At 37.6% G+C, this 22239-nt stretch overlaps 1 protein-coding gene across 3 annotated transcripts in view; it reads right to left on the bottom strand.

Annotated features, from left to right (window-relative positions):
* Positions 1–16657, bottom strand: part of cacna2d3a (calcium channel, voltage-dependent, alpha 2/delta subunit 3a) — a 114986-nt gene extending 98329 nt beyond the window's left edge. For 2 of the 3 annotated variants that reach the window (XM_032575466.1, XM_032575480.1), the window contains exons 1-2: positions 14637–16656; positions 14201–14282 (exon numbers count right to left, since the gene is read on the bottom strand). In XM_032575466.1, coding sequence (XP_032431357.1) covers positions 14201–14282; positions 14637–14761 — 207 coding nt within the window. In that variant the 5' untranslated portion in view covers positions 14762–16656. Of the gene's footprint in view, positions 1–14200; positions 14283–14636 lie in introns of all 3 variants that reach the window. The other variant, XM_032575473.1, reaches the window with a different exon arrangement.
* Positions 16658–22239: the final 5582 nt, after the last annotated feature.

The following is a 22239-nucleotide window of genomic DNA, read 5'->3' as shown; positions in this document are numbered from 1 at the left end:
AAAAAAGCAATGGTGCCTACTAATTGTTAAATTAAATCCTAGGAAAGAAATCGACAACCAGAAAGAATTTTCTTCTGGATAAAAAGCACCATCTTGTTTCAGTTGCATTTCTTCTTTAGTTCAAACTCTCTGCTTTAAAATTGTTTTTCTAAGCATGTTGAGGAAAAGCAACGTCTTGCAGCTTCTCGATTTAATATGAAGGGGCACAGATTCCCCAAAGCCATGTTTGTAATTAAAGCGAACACGACTCATAGAGGAGGAGACAGCAGGGGGCGGATAGACAACTGGAGTTGAGGTAAGAGGAGGAAAAGAATAGAGGCAAAACCTCGGGGTGTCAGGTGCTTGAAGTTAATTCTGTTTCATGCCGCAAAGGCAGTCACTGGTCAGCACAGTAACTGTCTCTGTCTCTGTGCAGAAATCTGCAGGGAGTACACAGCGTTTGAAACCTACTGAGGTCTGACTGATCCTGCATTGCGCATTATAAACTCTCAATTTGTATATGTGGGTCGGTGTCAACCAAATTCCACAGCAAGTAATCACTATCACATCACAGAATCTCTGAGAAACGGCAAAGACCCCCAAGCCTACAAAATTGTTTCTTTTAAAGAAAAATCCTGGCCGGAGATGAAGTGGAACTATTAATTTCATGCTTGTCCGCTTTGTCTCAAAAGCAAGTTGGTTTGAGTCAGGTGTCTCAAAGTGAAGAGAAGCTCCTCACATGTTGTAAAACACACAATGCTAAATGTAAACAAAGCTAATCAAGCATAAGAACAAGTCATCAATTTAAAAAAATAAAATAAAAATCATAGATTATTTTTGCCTGACTGACCACACCTCATCAATGCCTTATGCACCAAAACACAATCTATCAGCGGTGACAAAGAAATAATTGTTAAGTCAAGAAATTTAATTAATGCTGTTTGGATGAGCTGGAACAACGGTGAGAACACACGGCACATGCACTGCGCCAGACCAATGAATCAATGTGAGGCAAGGGAGCTGATGGGAAGCAGACTGTTGGAAGGATCCAGGTTGGAAAGCTTTCAAAGCTCAAAGTTAAAACGGTGAGAAATTCTGGACCAAAAAAAAAAATCGGTGGTGATATGTTGCAGCTGCCACTATGGATGTTATTCATGTCTTACAAACAAATTGTTTTCATTTCATACAAGCAAATCTAATGTAAAATAATGTAAACATCCTTTAAAAAAATACAACAAATAAAATACTCTAGTTAGTAAACAAAAGCTTAACTTTGTGTCAAATTGTAAAATTGCTGTCCTTTTATTGATTATTAATCTGTTATGTCTAGACAGGTGCAACTTGCTAAATAATGATTTCAAAGCTCTCACTTTACATCATCATCATTATCATCATTGCTACTGATTTCCTGTAGTAGGCGTGGTGGTAGCAGCAGCATTACCAAATGTGACATCTGTAAAGTGAAATCCAGACAAGCTGATGAATATAAGACAAATTTATTAAAATCTAATCCTGGGTGGTGCACCCGATACCCATCTGATAGGTACATGTTTATACATGTCTATTTGTTATCACAAAGGCAGTTCATCCTGTATTAATAATACATTTCAATTTTGATTTTCTTACAATTCAAATCTGGTTTCTTTTATAAATTCATGATCCATGAGACAGTGCTTAATTTCTTGTTTTTTTAATAGCTTTCATACATAAATAGTCTAAAAAGAAAACCCTGTGCTTTATAGGGTGTTAAATGCCTTCAAAATAATTTGCAGCAATCCTATATTATAAGTAAGACAAAATTAATAACATACACTTTCTTCAGTCTCCCAGTAAACATGTATGTTTTATGAAAAAGGTGTTTCCCGGGCGTGCAGTGGTGGCGTAGTGGTTAGCGCGACCCGTATTTGGAGGCCTTGAGTCCTCGACGCGGCTGTCGCGGGTTCGACTCCCGGACCTGACGACATTTGTCGCATGTCTTCCTTCCCCGTTTCCTGTCAGCCTACTATCATATAAGGGACACTAGAGCCCACAAAAAGACCCCCTGGAGGGGTAAAAAAAAAAAAAAAAAAAAGGTGTTTCCCTTTCCATAACTGAAGCCACTTTCACAGCCCGTTCATTTCTGTCCTCATCAAAAGTCCCCATGAGTGTGCGTCTGTGTGTCTCTGCTGGTGCGGCGTTAAAAGGTTGCCTAAGGGCTTCTTGAGAGGAACAGTGGAACAACAGCTGTACTTTAACACAAACAAACACAAGCCCGCACCGCATAGCTGGTAGCTGTGCTGAAGATTTTGTCACATGGTGTACTGCTTCGGTTAGGTATGCCCCATTGCCCCTCAAAAGGGGGGTACCGAATCTGAGCTCCTTCTAATGACAGCAATATTTCACTATCCTCACATGCCATGAACCCACCACCTATGGTCAAATGTAGAGAAACTCCTGAAGGTCTTTAACTGTAGCTATTTATATCAGAGATATACATTCAGAAATCATTAGAATACATGAACCAAATGCTGATTTTTCCCTCCCAAAGGAAAAATCAGGTTTAAGAAGTTCTGTTTTTTAAAACATTATGGTGGCTCTACATAAACAAAAGGCAAAATTTACTAAGGGAATTTAAGAGAGTTGTCCAAACTTATTTTTACTTGAAAATTTCAGAACTGTTCTCTGACTACTTCGGGCCTCAAGTAGAAGCTTAAATTTATTGTTAGTCACTGCAAGTTAACATATAAAAAATAATCTAGATTATACAATACAAATTTATAAGAATGTATAAGGATTTTGATTGAACAGCTGTGTAGCCACAAGAAAAGCACTAATCTTCTGGATTAAAAATGTACCACCTAACCTAATCTAACTTAAAAAGCTACAATTTGTAAAGAAGAATAAAGATTGCATCTTCTTGAGATTAGGTAACCTGAAAGAGAAAGCAGATCTACTACTCACCACCACATCCTTCTCATCTGCCTCATTCAGCCACTCTGATCCTCAGCATTCTGTGTCAGTAACCTTCCTGCTACAAGGAAGGTTGCTACAAAAAATAGTAAATCTTTAAGTAACCCTCCTGAGCCTCTTAAACTCTGTTCTCATCCAGACGATTCTCTGGCTGCTCCACAGATCACCAGTTCACAATTTTTTCCTAAAAGTTTTCTTGTCACCTTTTTCTACATCTCAATTCATGTTTGGGTCACATTAGGAAAACACCAAATATGATGTGGACGAAATTTAGCCTGGTCTCTACCAACTTTTTCAAGAAATCAGTGATTTTTCAGGGTGAAGCCAGTTCTCCCAATGCATAAGTCGCCCGGCTTAACATAAGTGATAACAATGCTACTGAATGAAATGTTATTATGGGGGTTTATGCGATACTGTTACAGCACATGTAAAATGATACCATTTCATCAATAATGCTCAACATCGACCAATATGGCTCCTCTGTATGTAAGTGATCGTTTGTCTGTTTGTCACTGCTCAGCAATACTTCAGGCTCATCAGTACACTGGCCAAAGCAGGGTGCTAGGCAATAAGAAAATTTGTTTAGCGGTCAGAAAAGCAAAAAGAGGTGGAAGCAAACATATTAAATGTTTACTTTGTTGTTCAAATGTTTTCAGGGAGCATTTCTTGATCAAAAACTGTGTACATCTTTTTAGCTACATCATCCTGTATTCAGGTTTGTGTTTCTGAGACAATGAGCCAAATGCTGGTGAAGGTCAAAAGGTGGGGCCACTGCTGTCCTGCTGAGCTAGTGTTGGCAGCAAAATTGCAGTCTGAGAAGTGCGTGTGTATGTGTGTGTGAGTTAACAGGGCAGATGCAGAGATAAAGGTAACTTGAGATATACTGTGTCATGCAACGTTTTGTCAGTTCCAGTGAGTAACTATTTGAATAAAAGACAGAACAGCATAATAGAACATTTAATTAAAATGGGCCACAGTAAAGCTAGGAACAAGTTTTTGGTTGCTAAAAGAAATGTAAAAATCACAAATTTCTGAGAAAATGGTGACATTCAGACATGCAGAAATATATAAATAAAATGATAGGAAAACCTCACTCAAATGTACATTTGTTATAGTAATTGCACATGAAATGCATGTTATCTGTAGGGCACAAATATTCTCATTGAAAAAGAAATCAAGGTCAGATCAGCAAATTAACTACAAAATATGTCAGGATGGATGATTTTTCATGTGTAAAAGCTGTATCTCAGTAGCTGCACAAGCATGTGCGTAAAAGTGGAACAATGTCAGCTTTGGCACTGCTGGAAGACATTTCCAATGGAAGGATTCAGAGGGGACTTGTATTCACAGATCATATTGATCTGCTGCGACACGTCGATGATGGTTTATTAGCCTTCTCATTGCCCAGAGTGATCATCCTGCAGCTCCATGCAGAGCCATATGCCAGCTCTGTGAATGTGCCTTTGTGACTAGAAAGAATCTCCATTCTGTAAATGCACAACTTGTGCACAAAAGTGCCTACTAAATGTAGTTGGCCTGTTTCAGCACATGATTCCTCCATTTGGAACAAGCTCCCACATCCCCCACTCACCACAAAGGACTCTCAGGCGCGCTGTATTTCATTCCGGCTGAACGAACGCTCTGCTGTTCAAACAAGTGAACACTTGATTAATCAGCACTCTTTCAATTTGGAATGATTTCTGAAAAATTTATTGTTTTTATTTGTTGTGAAGTTACCTTGAGTGCCCAGAAAGCCGCCTTTTAAATAAAATATGTAAGTATTATTATTAGAACTACTTGTACAACTACAAGCAGGGACGGTTGCCTTGGTTATTCGGACATGTGGTGGAGGCCTTGCAGATATTTACATTGCTTTACATGCAGTCCTTGGAGGATCAGCGGCTGCACTTTAGCTCACACAAATTAGCTTGTACAAAAGAAAAGTGTGCAGGCGGGTGTGTGTGTGCGTGCGCACAGTTTTATATATGTGAATTTTTTGGTGTGCTACACTTTTCAAAATTTGTCCCTACGGCAATTATTAGTGTGAAAGCTGCATACTCTTTTATACTAGAGGCTTCAGGTGATCCTGAGCAGTGCTGTACGCTATGCTAACTAACAGCATCTAGAAGAATAAAATAATAAAACAGAGAATAAAATAATTTACATCGGACTTTCTTCGTGCTAAAAGAAAGGTTAATCTAACATATTGTATTCATTATTATCTTCCATTAATCTGGGGTTTGGATTGCAGAGTAGTGCTGTGACTGAACAATCCGATGCTTTTGAAGATCTCTTTACCCTGAATTACAGGACTGGAGTCTCAGCTGTACGACTTTACTTGCTTATAAAGTTCTGCATACATTTCAACAGCTGTTATTGTAGTTTACCTTAACATTATATTTATATAGCAAGTGAATAAATACAACACAAGACATTTTTATAATTAAGCTATGGAATTAGTTGCAACTTTAACAGTGTTTCTTTTCACTAATGTTTTGTAACAAACTTCACAGGCCTTCATTAAACAGCTATATTTACAGTGTGAGTACATTACAAACAAGAAGACTTAATCATAGGGTCAACTGAAGCCAACTGACTGCACTAGATTTTATTGAAGTGTATCAAAGTAAAAAAAGACACAAATGTGAAGCCCAGTTTAAGCTTATACCCTTGTAAAACATTTCTAAATCATCTAGAACTTTCCTTCCTTTTGACAATTATGCACTCAGTGTTGGTCTATTGCATAAAATCTAATTAAACTACATTTAAGTCTGTGTTTGTAACTTTAAAGTTGTAAAAAAAAGTTCAAGTGGTATGGCCACTTTTTGATAGCAACATGCAGAATCTATGACATACAAGGTGAAATTTGTGATTGACGGAGCTGCTGTAATGAGGTCTGATGTTATTTATCTCCTTATAATGCATCTCTTCATTAGTAAAATATTTGCCTACAGCACAGAGGCTGGATTCAGACAAGTGGCTGGATGATTGATGTGGACAGCAGCAAGTCACAGACAGTCCTTCACACAATGCTGCACACATTAATGTGCTTAATGGCTTTCATCCCGCCCCTTTTAGCGTCTGGAGAATGTTTGGAGTAAAATCCAAAGCATACCATGTGAAAGATCTGTCATAATTATAGAAATTTGCGACAGTGTGTGTGTGAGTGTGTGTGAAATTCTCTAGCTACAGTCCAGTAGCAGCAGAGGCAGATCCAGAAATGAGCAGCCAAAGACAGATGATAGCAGATATTTAACTGCAGCGCTTAGATTTATCATCTTAGCAGAGTAAAAGAAGTGTTTGGCTATGTGTAAGCTTCGTTCCAATGCTAGATACATCTTTGTAGATATTTTTGGAAGTGAAATGAAAATCTTCCTTGTAAACACAAGTTCAGCACTCATTGTCCTAAATCAACTTAGTTCAGCAAGGCAGGAGACAAATTAAAGAAGTTATCAAAATTTACTGACTGTCAAATCCCACACAAAACTCTGTCAGCATTTCAGCTCTTTAGAGACTAAAGTTATTTAATCCGGGAGCATAGGGCCTGCCACCAAGCTCTCTGTAGTAAAGGCAATGTGTTTGACTCTTTATTCCAGCTTTCCTCAGCAACAAAGCACTAATTACACTATGAGTGGGTGTCTGTGTTGGCCAAAACTGGCCAGCTAGAACATGAAAGAAGAGCAACCTGCTGCTCTCCTGACTACTAACACTGTAATTAACTCTGTAACAAGACCGTCTCACTTTTATCTCTCCTCATTCTTTCAGATGCGGCTCACACATCAACACATCTTTCCAGATTCTCTCATTCCACAAGCTGGGAAAGGATCAAATTGAGCTCAATCATACTTTCCTCAATAAGTAAACAACAGGCAGGGAAGAGGAGGAGGGAAACCGGAGAGCTAAGAGGATGAGGGGAGGTTAGAGAGCAGCCATCAGCACACTCCCTTACACGCCCTCCTCGCTCAACTCGTTGCCAGCCATGCTGAACGAAACCCGACAGCTATTCAATTTTCCCAAAGCTAAATCTAATCTGCTGCTGTCTCCTGCTCACTGACACACTGCTACGCTGGAACGTTTCAGCCGTCACCCACCTTTGGCAGCAAACTGGAACGATCACAAATACTTCCTTCAGCAGTATGACAGAAACACACTTGCATAAAACTTTTCATTGGGTAAAAAAGGTAATTTGGAGCCATTAAGTAAATTACTGCTACAACTTTTTTATTAGTTCAAAGATAAAGATTGTATAACTCTGGGAAACATACAATTAAGGTCCAAATTATGACATGTTTTGCTATTTCATCTAACTGGAGGTAATATTAACTCTAACCAAGTACACTTACTGTGGAGGGAGCTAAAGACCAAGGAGGCTCAACAAGATTTAATCATGAGATTACCAGTGGAAACGTGTAGAAAGCTGGCCAGCAATTATAAGAAGGGTTTGAGTGCTGTAATGCCAATTAAGAATATATTTCTGGATTATGATTATTTCTGACATGCCAATTTTGATAGAATCTACAAAAAAGTTAGAATTTCTTTTATCTGCATTTTATTTTTAAGAAGTGCCTAATACGATTCCTAAAACAAACTTCTTATTTGAAAATTTTCAATAACTTTGGGCTGCTTTGTTCAATATGAACAGTCATGGTAATATATATATATATATATATGTACACCCAATTTTGAGAATATTCATGTTATTCCTGTGTACAAAACCACATAAACGGTTTTCATAATTTGATTGCTTGATTAAGATAGGTGAAGATGAACATGGATTCATACATATAAGTAGGTGATATGGGAACAAATAATAATTTATTTAATTTCCATCACACTGTTTTATTTAATAAAATGAAACAACCTTTTATAAAGATTTTTAAACTGACTTTGATCCATTTCTTCAATTTTGCCAACAAGAAAATATTAAACTATACCTTAGATATGAAGTACTCTCAGTCTGAGACCGTTTAGCCAAACTAAAAAAAACATTGTATTGGATAAAAAAGAAAAAATAAACTAGGTAAAGCAGTAGTGTGAACTATTGGTACTTAAAAGACAAGGACAAAAATAACTTATGAATTGGTACTGAAGCACAGAACAGCATGATTTCTCTTAGAAATGACATCACGATACTTTATCAGCATGTAATCCACCCATTAAGCACTATAATTTGAAGAATTTTTTTCAGCATTATTGAATGTTTATTTTATTGTGTAATTCTGTTTTGCAATTAAAAATATCTAAGTTAGAGATTATGCAAATCATTTTTATACAAACCCCATAAATTTGTTTATTGCGCATCACTTTTCAGTCTTTTGATTTCACTGGATTAGTTTGTCAATAGTGTATTTTTCATCCCCGTCTCTTTGAGGATTCACTATTCTCAGTTACAACTTCTCTTTAAGAGTATTGACAGCAGATATGTCAGTGGATTGCGGCACAAAGCTCTTGGGTTGTAAAAGAAAATTGTGTGGTTCCTCCAGCACCCCCAAACACACCCCCACACACACACACCCCTTCTCTGCCAACGCAAATCGATTCCAACATAGTCTTGTCACACATCATTACACCTTCCTACCATCCTCTGCTCTTAAGCTCTGTAGATATGAGTCTGTAGGGGTGAGTTAGTGTGCGGGGGTGGGCGTGTGTGTGTGTGTGTGTGTAATTGAGCTTCCTTTAAGTAGGTATGCAAACTTAACATGCACATTTCAGCGCACCCGCACACATTGCCTGTCACCTATTTCTCACCCTTAGATGCAACTGCTGCTTTTAAAAAAATAGGAAAGCAGACACGCACGGATAGCCGCAGCCTCACTGACTGATCATTTTTCTTGTATCTTCCATTACCAAGAGGTTTGAAGTTATTTCAGTGTAGAAAAACATCTTTCTCCTGTGATTCCTGCAAAACCGTAACATCATTTGGGAGGAAATACTCGTCCAACCAACAATGAACACACACCGACCAAGTCGTTTCCACCAGGCTGGCTCGTCTGGACAGGTTGTTCAATGATACATGAAATTAAAGATTTAAACACGACAGTGAAAAGGGAGAAACCTCAAAGCTCATTCATTTTGTCGGTGGTAGATTTTTAATGTGTCCCAAGCTGAACCCTCTTTTTCTTCATATGAATGTGTGAATACATAAAGCAAATGCCAATACTGGATTCTTATTGCAAGTTTAAGTTGTTATTGATCATGATTTTATTTATTTAGTCTTTTTTTTTTAACAGGAGATGACATACATGCCCTAACACGCACACACACACACACCCACAAACAAAGCAGCCCTGACTGAAATAACCTTGAAACAAGAGCCGCTTCCAATGGATGTAGGAAATATGCCACGTTTTGAAAAAGGGACCACAGATCCAGACAGATGAGTAGAGGTAACTAATGTTTAAAAATCATGAAATATTTAAAACTCACTTTATTAATCTTTTCTGAATATAAAAAAAACATTTTAAGCTCTAATAATTATGCAGCCATTTCATTTAGATATTTAAATGTCATTCAAAAACCTGTTTCCGTTCTTAAAAGATTGAAAGCTCTATATAATTTGTTTGGAGAGATATCAGTTTAAGCTTTTAATGTATTCGATTAGAACTGCACCTCAATTAAAAATAATTAAGATGTTTATTGCATGGTTTTGTGTTGGCAATTTTAATTAACAAGTCCTTTTGTTCTTTTTAGGAGTAAGTCTTATTAAAGATAATTAAACTGGAAGTCAAGCATCAAATGAATGCAGCATCAACACAAAGGAAGACTCACATTGAATTTGTTGCATTTGATCTTGGAACAAAATGAAACAGGGAGAACAACAATAGTCAACAGATTTTTACATAATTCAGACCAAGAATGGTTTGGTATAAGATTCTCACAGTTAATCTTTAGGGGAAAAAATACCCCAGCCTCAAAGTATCCATGTAGTTACAAAAACATTATAAGTAGCATAAAATAATCAAATTTGCTGTTAGTTTGATTTTGAAAACAATAGCAATAGACACCTGATTGTTGATCTGCACCCTGCATTTTGCAGCTGATGTGTCCAGAGGTTTAATCCACCCGCTCTGGTCTGCTTCTGTGTTTTCAGCAAATAAAGGTTGTAGTCTGGGGAATACGTTGGGCTTTTTGACTTTGAGGAACCAAGAGCTGTTAGATTGTTTACCAGTTAATTCCTTCCAAAATAAGGATTGTTATCTCCCTTGTGTTTTGTACTATTAAGCGCTGTAACAAAATAACACGGTTGGCTAATGACTCTGAAGCCGGTATCAGATTTAAAGCTTCCAAGTTGTCGCTAAATTAGTACTTCACTGTTTTCCTAAAATTCTGGACCACATTTGAGAATCTGGAGTTCTAAATCAAAAATACTTGGAATAATAAAACCTAAATTGGATTAGTCAACGCTGAATACTGATTCTTTAAACAGAATTTCCGATTCATTAAACTTTTACTCTATTTGTGAAGGCAAAGAAAATATTAACTTTAGTCATCTATAAAGTTCTTTTTCACCAAACAGATAAAGGTTCTTTTAATACCCACTTTTGTTTCGTAAGTCACAATATTTATATATTTATATTGCAGAAAGCTATTTATAAAGGGCAGAGGGTATGTTTCTGATTATGTATAGGGACCATTAGGAGTGTGTCAGTAGTATTTATATATATATATATATATATATATATATATATATATATATATATATATATATATATATATATATATATATATATATTATATATTTATATTTATATGTATATATATACATATAAAACTCCTACTGTTTGATACTGGTATGTAGTGGTCTTCAATCTGCTGCCTAAACCTGACCTGTTGTGTCATACATTTAACACAATTTACTGTGCAACAGGGGGAATGTCCCTTTTTTTCCCCATAAGCAATATCTGCCTCTGGCAATACAAGGCAACCAACCCCACTTGCTTATCCTGTCAGGACATAACACTTAAAACTATGCAAATGTAGGATATTGCCGTTTTACTCATTGTTACAACCCTAACAGGTGACCATTGAGCTGCTGCAGCAGTGAATCCATTGGTTGGAGTGAAGCAGGTATATTATTTGGAAACACATGAGTAGGTGTGTTAGAGATTTTTTGGTATTATCATTTTATTATTCCTTTAGATTACATTCAGTCTAAAGAACATTGTGATTTTCTTTTAAAGTGATTCTCTTCCTTATGTGTGTATGAACTGACCTGGAAGTCACTACTGTCTGTTTATCTTCATGTGAAACAGTTAACAATGTGTTTCTCAGACCTTTGATTAGTTATCACACCTAGGAACTGGGTTGCTAGTTGATTGTATCAGAAGTTTTACGACCTTTGTTGTTTTTCCTGACTGTCCCCTAGGTAGAAATTCCTTAGTCGTAAAACTGTGTTTGATTGTGTTCGTTTCGGGGGCTCCTAATCTTATCAGCACCAGCCCCCTTTGCTTTTGTTTTGTGTTAATAAAAAGACAAGCTCTACTGCAGAGTTTCAGAACACACGGTGAACTGGTCAGAGGAGCAGTTCTCTGTGTTTTCTCCTTTTGCAAAAGCTTGGCTATAAAATTCATAATACGTTGTCTGTGGTTCTTTATTTTATATAGGTTCGAAAGGAAAAATACCTATCAAGGTGTTTCATCCCCATATGAAAACTGCTGTGCCTTATCAGGGGGGTAGTGGACCTATCCCTCCCCTCTCTTGTCATGACTGTCCTCCTGACTGGGTTTGGGTTGGCTTGTCCTGGCTTGGTTGGTTCGTTGGTTCACTTTGTTTTAGTGAGAGTTAATTTAACATATTTATTCACTGACTCCTACAAATAAAGCTTTTTTTTTTTAAAGAATACATATTCATGTGTGGGTGCTTTACCCTTTTTTTGTCATAATCTGTGAGCCAGATTATGACATAAGGAGCCAACAGTTTGACAGAATGAGGGTAAAACCAGGATTTGAACCTTGGACCTCTTGCACTCCTCATAGAAATACACAGTAAATTAGTTGTTCTATTTGCTCATGTAGCCAGCCAACTCAAAGTTTACCTAAGTACGACTATTTTTTTTATGAGAAATATATTTTTTTAAAAGTTTATAATCACAAAAGTTTTTCACACTCTTGTGTTCAAAACAAAAGTGTTAAAGAACCTTTATACTTGATGCTGCTGCGACACCTGAATTTCCCCTGTGCGGGACAATAAAACCTGTTTCTATTCTTTCTTATATTCTAAGAAAAACCATGACATCCTTTCTTTCAATTAGTTGACCACCACTGTTCAGAACCAGCTGGGGAGGGGCAGCGCTGCACAATTCTATTTTATGAGAAAATTCTTGTCACTCTTCCTCTTTCTCTGGTATCTTATTAGAAATACTAACAGTATAATGGAAATTTTTACAGGTGTTTAAACCATTACTTTTTTTTTGTATCTTTGCATGTATTAACTTAAAAGAAACTTGAGAAATAGTCCATCTTTACATTATAGGTTCAATCACAACTTGTGAGATGCATAATCTGATTAAAAAGACATTTGATGTTTTAAATCAGTTCCTATTAAAAAGTCTGTCTTGTTTTCAGAAACATTTGACAAGGAAAAAAGTCTTAGACAAAGTAAGAGAAAGACTTGACGACACATGGTGTGTGTGCGTGTGTGTGTGTGAAACTTATGCAGATGAAGTGCTACTTCCATGGGAGTTTAGTTACGCCAGGGTCAGAAAGATAACTGAAGAGAGACCGAGTCCATCTGTCCTGTGCCCAGGGGAAACCTGCGCACACTTTCAGAACACACACACACACACACACAAGTCTTTTCTTTTCGAGACCAGCCTCCTCTCCAAGTACACACAGATCATGTCTCTCAGACTGCCCGCCTGTTTAAAAGCATTTGTAGCCTTAGGTCAGCTGTAGCTCCTCCTCGTGCACTACACCAGACTAACATCAACACACAGGAAGCCGGAAAGTATTTTCAAATGTATGCATGGATTTATGCAACTTGCACATGTGAAGAACTGCACATTTGTACCACTACAATTTTGCTGCCAAAGATGCACTTTACTGACAAAGTAGCCCTCTGCCTTTCTTCACTCATTAACCCCCTGGTCCTAATTTGCATTTCATAAGAAGGTTGTCACTCTGTGGGAGGGTTATCTCCTTTTGGGAGGCAGGGAAAGATGAGAGGGGTGAACTGACTTTTTTTTTTCTCTTGTCAAAAAGATAACACCACTCATCTGCTTATCACTTCATGATGCTCATGCATGTGGGTGACTGTGCTTGTGAATATGCACTGTATCCTCAAGACAATAAAAAGAATAGTGGGATCTTGAGCCTGTGTGCAGGGCAAATGCAAGTGACAGATGCAGGTTCAGTCGATGCATCAAGTCAAACCTCTTGAGATGCTCCTTGCCGTCACCAACACTCTGAACCCTTGGCTCTGAGTCTTTGCATGCCCACTCAGAGGTTGGTTTCATTTTGCCCTTTCATCCATTAGCCAGTTTTAACTCAAGCTTCATCAACTGACCCTCCATTAGGCAAATTTGCATTTCATCACACTCAAATCCTGCATTAATGTCACCAAACAGAGTGGAAAAGCAATGAGAAAAGACTGCAAAGAGGTATAAAAAGGTAGATAAGAGGAATGGGGATGGAAACGAAGGAAACACTCTGCTGGATAGCAATAAAATTTGCTCTTTTCTTGAACTGTAATTTGTGAATGTGCACGAATATGCGTGTGTGGGGGTGGGCGTGCGTGTGTGTGTGTATTTGAATGGATCAGCCAGAGTGCTTTAAAGCTGACATCTATTTAAATGGCACATGTTTTGAATAAGCTTTTAAATCTGTGCCTACAATGCTGACATGCATTACTCATTCTCAAGTGGCTAAAAAAGGACAGGTCCTTAAATACGAAAGGTGAAAATCTCAGAAATTGTACAATTCGGATGATTTCTGCTCATAGGCTGGTCGATCACGCTGACATAAGCGAGTTAATTATCCTTTCAAAAATATTGTTACTGAAAGAGTGTTGCATACTTTTACCTTTGCATAGAAAAAATGATGAAAATTCTAAATACTCTAAATACACCCAACTCTATTACACTAAAATTAACTAGCTGACCATCCATGTCTTTTTTTATTATTATTTTAAACATAAAATGCATTTTAGAAAAATATGAGAACCTTTGTATGTGTGTTTGGAACAAGATCTCTTGCTCCCATCTGAAGACCTTTTTTTCTCTCCACATTATATTTTTTTGTACACCTGGACAGTTAACTGAGGCAAATCAGCTCACCTTTTGCAGAAGCTGGGAGCCAGAGTACTTTGCAGAGATGGACTTCATCTCCCCTCCAAATGCAGAGGCCCAGAGCTTCACCCTACAGGTGCGCACACATGCAAGAATGGTTAAAAAAAAAAAGAAAAGAAATACTTTTTTTTTTTAAAAAAGATATTGCTGCAAAGTATGAACAAAAGAAGCAGTGTCTTAAAAGTACAAGAAACTATGTTAGTTCCTCTCTATGTCATATTGCCACGTTCTTATAAAATTACACTTCTTACAACAATTTCTTTTTTTTTTTTTTATTGATTATAGTTTAAATACATGTAGCAAATAATCCAAATGTGGCAGCAACTTCACAGAACTGCAATCCATATAAAACAAAGCAAAAAAACAACAACCCGGAATTAAGTATATTTTGGCAATGCTTTTAAAAGTACATTGGGCTACTTACACGGACGGGGGAATGCTTTGGTGGGTGCCTCCAACTCCAGTTGCCCCGATGTTTTGAGTTGAGAAAAGTAAGACCAGCCACATAAACCAAACGCTGGAAGCCACACAGCACCGACCCACCTGCATCTTTGACACGGATACCCGCCTCCTGCGCGCACAATGCTAGTTTCTGTCTTTTGCTGCCACCCTCAAAGACTTCAGTAACGAGAATAAAAAAAATTAAATAAAAAAAAGAGGGACACTGGAGTCACCTGTATTAACTGACTGAATAATTCATGACAGTGGGGCAGCTTTATGAGCCGGTGCGGGACGCAGATGAGCGACGCGTCTTTGGAGAACGGCGGGGCTCCCGCTGAGTGACTTATCCACAGCGAAGTGACCGGCGAGGCTTCGCTGACCAGTGTGGCGCACACTGTTAGGTTTCCAGACACTAAGTCGACCTCGACTCCTCCCGCAAAACGAGAGTCCTCTAAGTCGCTTTGATTTGCCCACCCCGGCTTCTGGAAAAGCTACTCTGGAGGTTCGGGGGGAGAGAAACCGGGGAGGACATCAAACGATGCAGCGCATAAATGCACGCCTTCTCCTCTTGACTGATGGGACTAACCTCCTCTCCCTCACTTTCTCCCACCCACACAAAACCCCACTTTCTCTCCGTCCTCTCAGAACCTGAGGGTATGGGGCTGGTGACGGCTCCGGCATTGTTGTTGAAATTACGCCATACTTGGGATTGCCTGACTCATGCTGTTTCGTAGTCGTCCCCCCCGCCTATCTCCATCTCCTCACTCTTGGTCTCTAATATTGCAATAATAGCTGTAGCCTGTAGCTTTCAGGTCAGATCAAGTCATGTACTGTATGGTCAGTTCACCGAAGCAGGAACTGCCGCTAAAGTGCAGGAATAATAGGAGGAGAGAAGCAGGAAAAAGTAACAGGCAAAAAAATAAATAAATAAAAAGTGGGGGTGTTTAGCCTTTTGGTGGAAGAAGAAGGGAAGGACAGGATGATAAGTCAGTTCTGCTGCATTAAAGCATGCCAAATGCACTTTGCAGTAGTGATGTGGCACTGGCAGTATGTGTAGGCATATGGGTTGGGAAAGACGATGAGAGCCCCCAGGCAACGGACCCTATGTGATGGATTGCATTTCACAAAGAAGCAGGGATTCTGACAAAGAACTGGAAGGGGATCAAGTTTGCCTCAATAGCCCAGCATGTGACTTTGTCTGGTGCTTGGATGTCCAAATGGACAAATGTGGCTCCAACATATGTGTAAAACAGCTGGTGTAGTGCTTCACAAAAGCATTCTTTCCCATTGCTAAGTTTTTCTTTTCATTTTGTCACAGTACAGTCCAGAATTTCATTTCTGGGGATTTTATTTTTATTTTGTAGTAAAGCAACATAAAGTGCACAAATGTGAAGATTGTACAAATAAAAATCTGAAAAGTGTGGCGTGTCTTTCTGGTGTGTACCTGTCATATCCCATCTGGTTGTAGACTTCAGCTTGTGTTGTTGTTTCCCTCCAGCCTAGTTTATTCTTTCAGTTCGTTCAGTACTTGAGTTTTGGATTTGTTTTTCACTTAGTATCTTCCCGATCCAGTTTACTCCTTTTTGGGATTTGCTCAACCTTGTTCAGTTCAGTATTATTTTAGATGTCCTATTTAGTTTCTTGTGTTAGTTATTTGCTTCAGTTTCACTTTCCTAGTTCCACTGTTCTCCCTCATCCCTTTTGCCATTCTCTCTTTTTCTCTCTCTCTCTGCCTCTTTGGTCTCATCTCTCAGCTGCAGCTCGTTACTAATCAGCCACCGGTTCTCCATCCAATAATCAACTCACCAGTATTTGAGTGAGTAAGCTCCTCATTGGCTGTCAGTCAGTGCTGGATTACATACCTTCTGGTCCCCTGTGGTCTTACTTTTTAAGCTGTGCTCTTGCCTCATTAAACTTACTACCATCAGCTCTCGTCTGAGTGTCTGCATTTAGTTTGCCACCTTACACCAAACATGATCTTCAAGAAGTGTTTTGTTCTCTCAAAACCTCAGAGGCTTTCAGAAATTTTATTAAGACAGGGCTTTACTATTTAGTCCCATTTACTGTTACACTAAATTAGCCATATTTAATGTAGGAGATTAACTCAGTACAGTCAACTTTAATTGCTATAAAGACATAGCTGCAATTTTTATGAGGGTTTTTGTGATCTGTGTATCTGTAACAATTGCATTCAAAAAATACATCTAAATTTAATCAACTTAGTTCTGTTTACTTGTACAGCACCATTTCACAGCAAAAGTGAAACATTAAATATATATAGAGAAATGCTTTATCAGTCAAATTTTCATTCAGCTTTAAATTAAATTGCATTCATTCACAGACTGCAACGCAGTTAATTACAGTTTTTTATTCAAACTGATAAAAAAGTGTTCTATCTTAGGAAACCCATTTGATTACATCAAGTTACTGACTTTGCAGCAGTCTCTCCTCCTGAACCAGCATGTGGCAACAGTGGACAACTGATTGCAATGAGTTGATAACAAGCAGCAATCTGTCATACTGAGCGTGCATGCAGCGAGGCCCTGCACAAAACCTTAGGTGAGAATAAGAAAAGTGAGTTGTGAGCCATTTTAAACAGACAGTCAACTGTAGGAGTCGAGTCTCACATCATTTCAATTTGCCCGACAGAGCTCTTATTTTTCGGTTCTTCGCTTTCTAAAAGCTGTAATCACAGACAATTTTTGGAGAGCAGGCTGTACCAAAAACGCTGTTACCTATTGTGTTCCTAATATCATAGCAAACGAAAGAGAAAAATAAAATAAATGAATCTTGTCTTTACAATGGTACCATTCTTTTATCAACTAGGTTTTATTGATTTCATCCTTGCTGTGTGGAATGCATGGTAATGCAACAGGAAGATATCATTATATTTTATTGGAAAATTAAAAAAAAGTCAATGAACAACAGCAGGATTTGGTTCTTAACTTTGTAGACATTGTCAACCAATATCTCCAGCAGCTACAGGGTGAGTACACCAAGGTCAGGTTGTCTGTCTGCCTCAAGGTTTTGTAGCCACATTAATAAAGTTTACTGCATTGCACTTAAGGCTACCTGATAATTATCATTGCAGATTAGTGTGAAAACTTAATATTAACCAAAGCTTACAAGTATTAACTTGTCTAGGATATGTCAATATGTCACAGAATTTCACCCATCGCACAGATAGATTCACTTCTCTTTCTACTGTCCCTCAAAAACCCTACTTTACTTTTACCCAAATAGTGTTCATTTAATTTCCACCAACAGAGCCAGAGTTGCTGGACTAAGAAAAAAAAATTAAACACTAATAGTAATTTATGTATCATCTTCCCAGTCATGCTGATCATTCAAAGCACTTTACATTATAGATACTTTCACCCAATCACATGCCCATTTATTTACCGAAAAGAGTTGGAAAGACTCTAAGTGCCTTGCCTGGAGCTGTATCAACTTGTGACAGGAAGAAGCCATGGATTCCTTTAAAACTAAACATGAGTATTGAAAAAAATAGCGAAACAACTTGTTTGGTGAAAACAAATATCCAAACATGAAGAACAAAGAGAAAAATCATTCATTTAAAATAGAAGAGGGTTTCCTTTGGCATCAACGTTTTCCTTCAGGCTTTCTTAAAAGACACCAAAGATGAATGAATTTGCCTCGAATAGAACCTCAAAAATTGGAAGAACATTAGTGAATGGAATTGTGTTTAAGACCAATTATGAACCAGTTATTTCCATTTCTAACAGATAAGAATCAGAAGATTGGCCCATTTATGAAATGGAAATTAGCTGGTAGAATAGAAGGACTCACAATGATACTGACCCATAACATGGAAGAACCATGCAATAAAGACGTGTTGGCTTTACTGCTTTGTTAAATGTTAAACTGACAGTATATATATCTTCATATAAATCATTCAAGCTGCTGATGGACACAATAGCTGCAAGAAAAACTGAAAACAAAAAAAACACAAAAGAAGAGAAAAAAAGAAGAAAAAAAGAAAAAAGAAGAAAAAAAAGAAGAAGAGAAGAGCACCAGAAACTCTCCTCAAAGGATGTAGCCAGAACAGAAATCGCATTCAGTTAATTTTGAAAGAATGAAATGCCAGTTCAGGCACAGGTATGGATGATCAGAGTGGAGATGAAGGAATTAAAAATAAATAAATATTTGCTCTGTCTCTACTGAGCCAGTGTGGGGTGGCAATAAAAGTGGCCCATGCTACAGATTGGTCCAAGCAAACCTGGGACAGACAGAAATACTATGTAGGTAGTCATCAGGTAAATTTGCTATGCAGTTTATTCATGTAGACACATTAGTTTGGGTAAAATTCATCAGGAACATCCTTTGTCTTGTATAGCATGTTCTTGAGTGTTTGTGTTCTCTGGATAGCAGTGTCTGGAGAAAACACAACATATCAAACTTTAATAAGTTTCTTCACATTGTCTCTCAGCATCTGGTTGTAAGTAGCAAGTGAAGCTACTTATCCATGACCGAACTCCACATTTGTTTTAAATCCAGTATTTACATAAATAACAAATTCAGATATACACATGTAAAAAAGGATCAGATTTACTTTATACCAGTTAACTGCAAATTGTAAAAAATATTTGCCAAATGTCTTGATCATAGACATTTTGTCTAAATGAATGACACAGACAACCTGCAGTCAAGAAATGAGGACAGGTCTGAAATGTGGTGAATTTCTGACTAGTAAGAAAAAAACAACAACACTATATAAAAGTGTGTGGGGATAGTGTGACTTTTTATTACTGAGTCGGCTTGTCAATTTTGTTTTCAATCTTCAAAGAAACTCTGAAATGCCTCGAGCAGCTAACTGATTGCATAGAAAAATGCTTGATTGGATAGGTAGTTTCATTATGTGGAATAACAGGCAGCCAGATGAGACGTAATATTTTCATTGTTTTGCACAGCACACTAAAAATCATACCTGTGTGTGGCATTGCATTCAGACCATGGTGCCCAGAGCATCCAATTTCATTTTACATTTTCTGGTGACTTCAATTAAAAGTGAATAAATAAATTGTAACTTGCTGTTACAAGTCCTTTCTTCCTTCAATTATTCTTTCTCTTCTCTTTATTATTCTCCCTCCTCCTGTCATCATTTTTCAGATATACAATCTCCTTTTTATCTTTTTCCTTAGGTCTCATTGGCCTATTCTAAGCGCACCTTATTAAAATGTATATTTTTAATTTATTCAAATGATTATTCTTCAAAAAGAAAATGTTTTCCTAAAGAACCAAGGCAATGCCCAGTGTAACCGGAAATTACAGCACAAGGGAGCATAACTAGATACAGTCTTCCTGTCAGCTTTTTTGGTTACAAATTGGATATGTTACACTAAACCACCTGAAAAATAAACTGACCAAGCACTGCTAAAGAAACCTTTTTTATAAAAGTTTCTATAATGTGAAAATAAGACTCTACAATCTTCAAGCAAATATCTTAAAAATGCTACATCTAAGCAAAATAACTCTCTGTAAAGCAACATAAGGTGTTTACATTCAACTCTAGGACTGTTTATTAGTCAGAGCTCCATAGACTACGCTGTTTTGTTGATAACCAACTCATTTGCTATAATAACACGCCCAAGAGGCTAAAATGAGGCCATTCACTGCGGCTGTGTAGATACGGGATGAGGAGCTTGGAGGCTGTGATTGGCTCTAATGTTATGTTCAATTAATAGTCAACTCACTAAGCTCTTATGTACATCAAAGTACTCCTGTTGGGATGAGTCAGTGATTGACACACCAGGATAATCCCAAATACGAAGTGCTGAGTCAGAGCACATTATCTATATTCATTATCTATATTTCAAAGGGGGCAATGGGGGTGTTATGTAACTGTGAACTTTTATATAAACTTTTTTGAGCTTTATATCATGTTATAATGTCATTGCCTCTTCAAAAATATACCTGGAGTCTATATGTGCTTGAAGAATCCTTAAATCTATTGTGACAGCTTAAAATACTTGCTCTCGCTTAAAATACTTGCTCTCGCTTAAAATGCTTGCTCTCACCTTTTCCACACAGCTCCACCTCGGAGCTGCAGTTACCAAGCTGGTCTTCCGCCTCACAGAACACCCTTCCCCCTACCTCACCACTCAGTTCCTTCAAACTAGCAGCAGCAATTAGCAAACACCAGGTGGAACTGCTCATCTCCTGAGCTCTCCATACAGATTACATCTAGGTGCAATGCAAGAACAGTTGTAAATGGTTGAATGGAGGAGCACTGTTGTGATGACATGTTGAAGGAGGACTGTTGGAAAGAGCAGGAGCTTCTTAAAAACATAGAGACCAATTTCAAAGCATCAAATTGGAAAGTCAAATTTCTTTAGTTATGTTTGATATATGCAACATTTTATAATAACTGAAGGTAACATACAGTAGTTACTTGACTGGGCTATAAAATGGCACTTAGCAGAAATAGCAGCAAATAATGCAAGTTAAAAGTAGTACAAGACAAAAGTGAGGAAAAAGTAGTAATTTTGTCTGACATTGTTTGGCCTAAGCTTATATAGCAGCATGACTACAACTATGGCACCTTAGAATGAGAGAGACAGAGCCATTTTTTTCAATACTATTCTTTTTTAATCAGGTTCAACCTAATGATAGTTAAGTTTATGTCTAACATCGGAAAATATTTATAAAGGCAAAAAGCACCTGACAATACAGCAGAAAATGGCCAAACGCTTAATATGTTATGCTTGGAGTACTGAGCAATGCATAGCACACAGTTCACCAAAGAGAAAAGCATCCATATCAAAGTCTCCAGCTTGAATCCGAGGTGATAAAGTTAAGATTTAGATGGTGAGGTGGAGGAAGTCAAGAAAAATGTTTTCTGAGAGCAGAAGCCCTCAGAAAACCTCACAAACTCGTAACTACGAGGGCAGCTCATTGTGGTGAGCCTAGTCTGCTTCTAATTCACCACATTGTAGAAAAAACTGCAATTTGAGATGCTCGAGTTTTGGTAGACATTGGATAGAGATAATTCTACTCCAGTTTCCATAAGTAATTTTAAAATGACATGCACAGATCTGTCAGCATGTTCCTCCCAACAGCTGAGTCCCCAGTATAGTCAGGCCACGGTTGTATAGATCTCGTGTTTTCTGACACAATCGGTTCATGTTTTACTCATTGATGTTTTTGACTAAATGGCAATGTATTTGTGAAAACACAGCAAACCACACCACTAAAACTAACTACTAGCTCAAACTTATTATTGTGGCTACACATTCAGAAGAATCATTTCACATGATCAATCAACATAATTTGCAGACATCATCTACATGAACTACAAACTATTGTAGAAGGACATTTTATTGTAACATAATAAACTTTATGCTCACAAATAATAGATGCAAAAATCTCAGTAGATTGACTTTTAACTTAATGCTATTGATATTGAATCAAAATATTTTTCCAAGCTTTTAACTATGTGGAGTCATTTGTCCTGGGTTGGGATTGCTTCCATTCATTAGTTTTAGCATTCCAATTATCCCAGAGGCAGCAACTGTTTTCAGTTTCTGTGAATCTTATCCTTGGAAATCCTTCTAAAAATTCCTTCT

Source organism: Xiphophorus hellerii, chromosome 1 (genome assembly GCF_003331165.1).
Source record: "Xiphophorus hellerii strain 12219 chromosome 1, Xiphophorus_hellerii-4.1, whole genome shotgun sequence".
Classification (NCBI taxonomy): Eukaryota; Metazoa; Chordata; class Actinopteri; order Cyprinodontiformes; family Poeciliidae; genus Xiphophorus; species Xiphophorus hellerii.
Note: the sequence above shows the minus strand (reverse complement) of the source record. Positions and strands in the feature narration are given on the sequence as shown.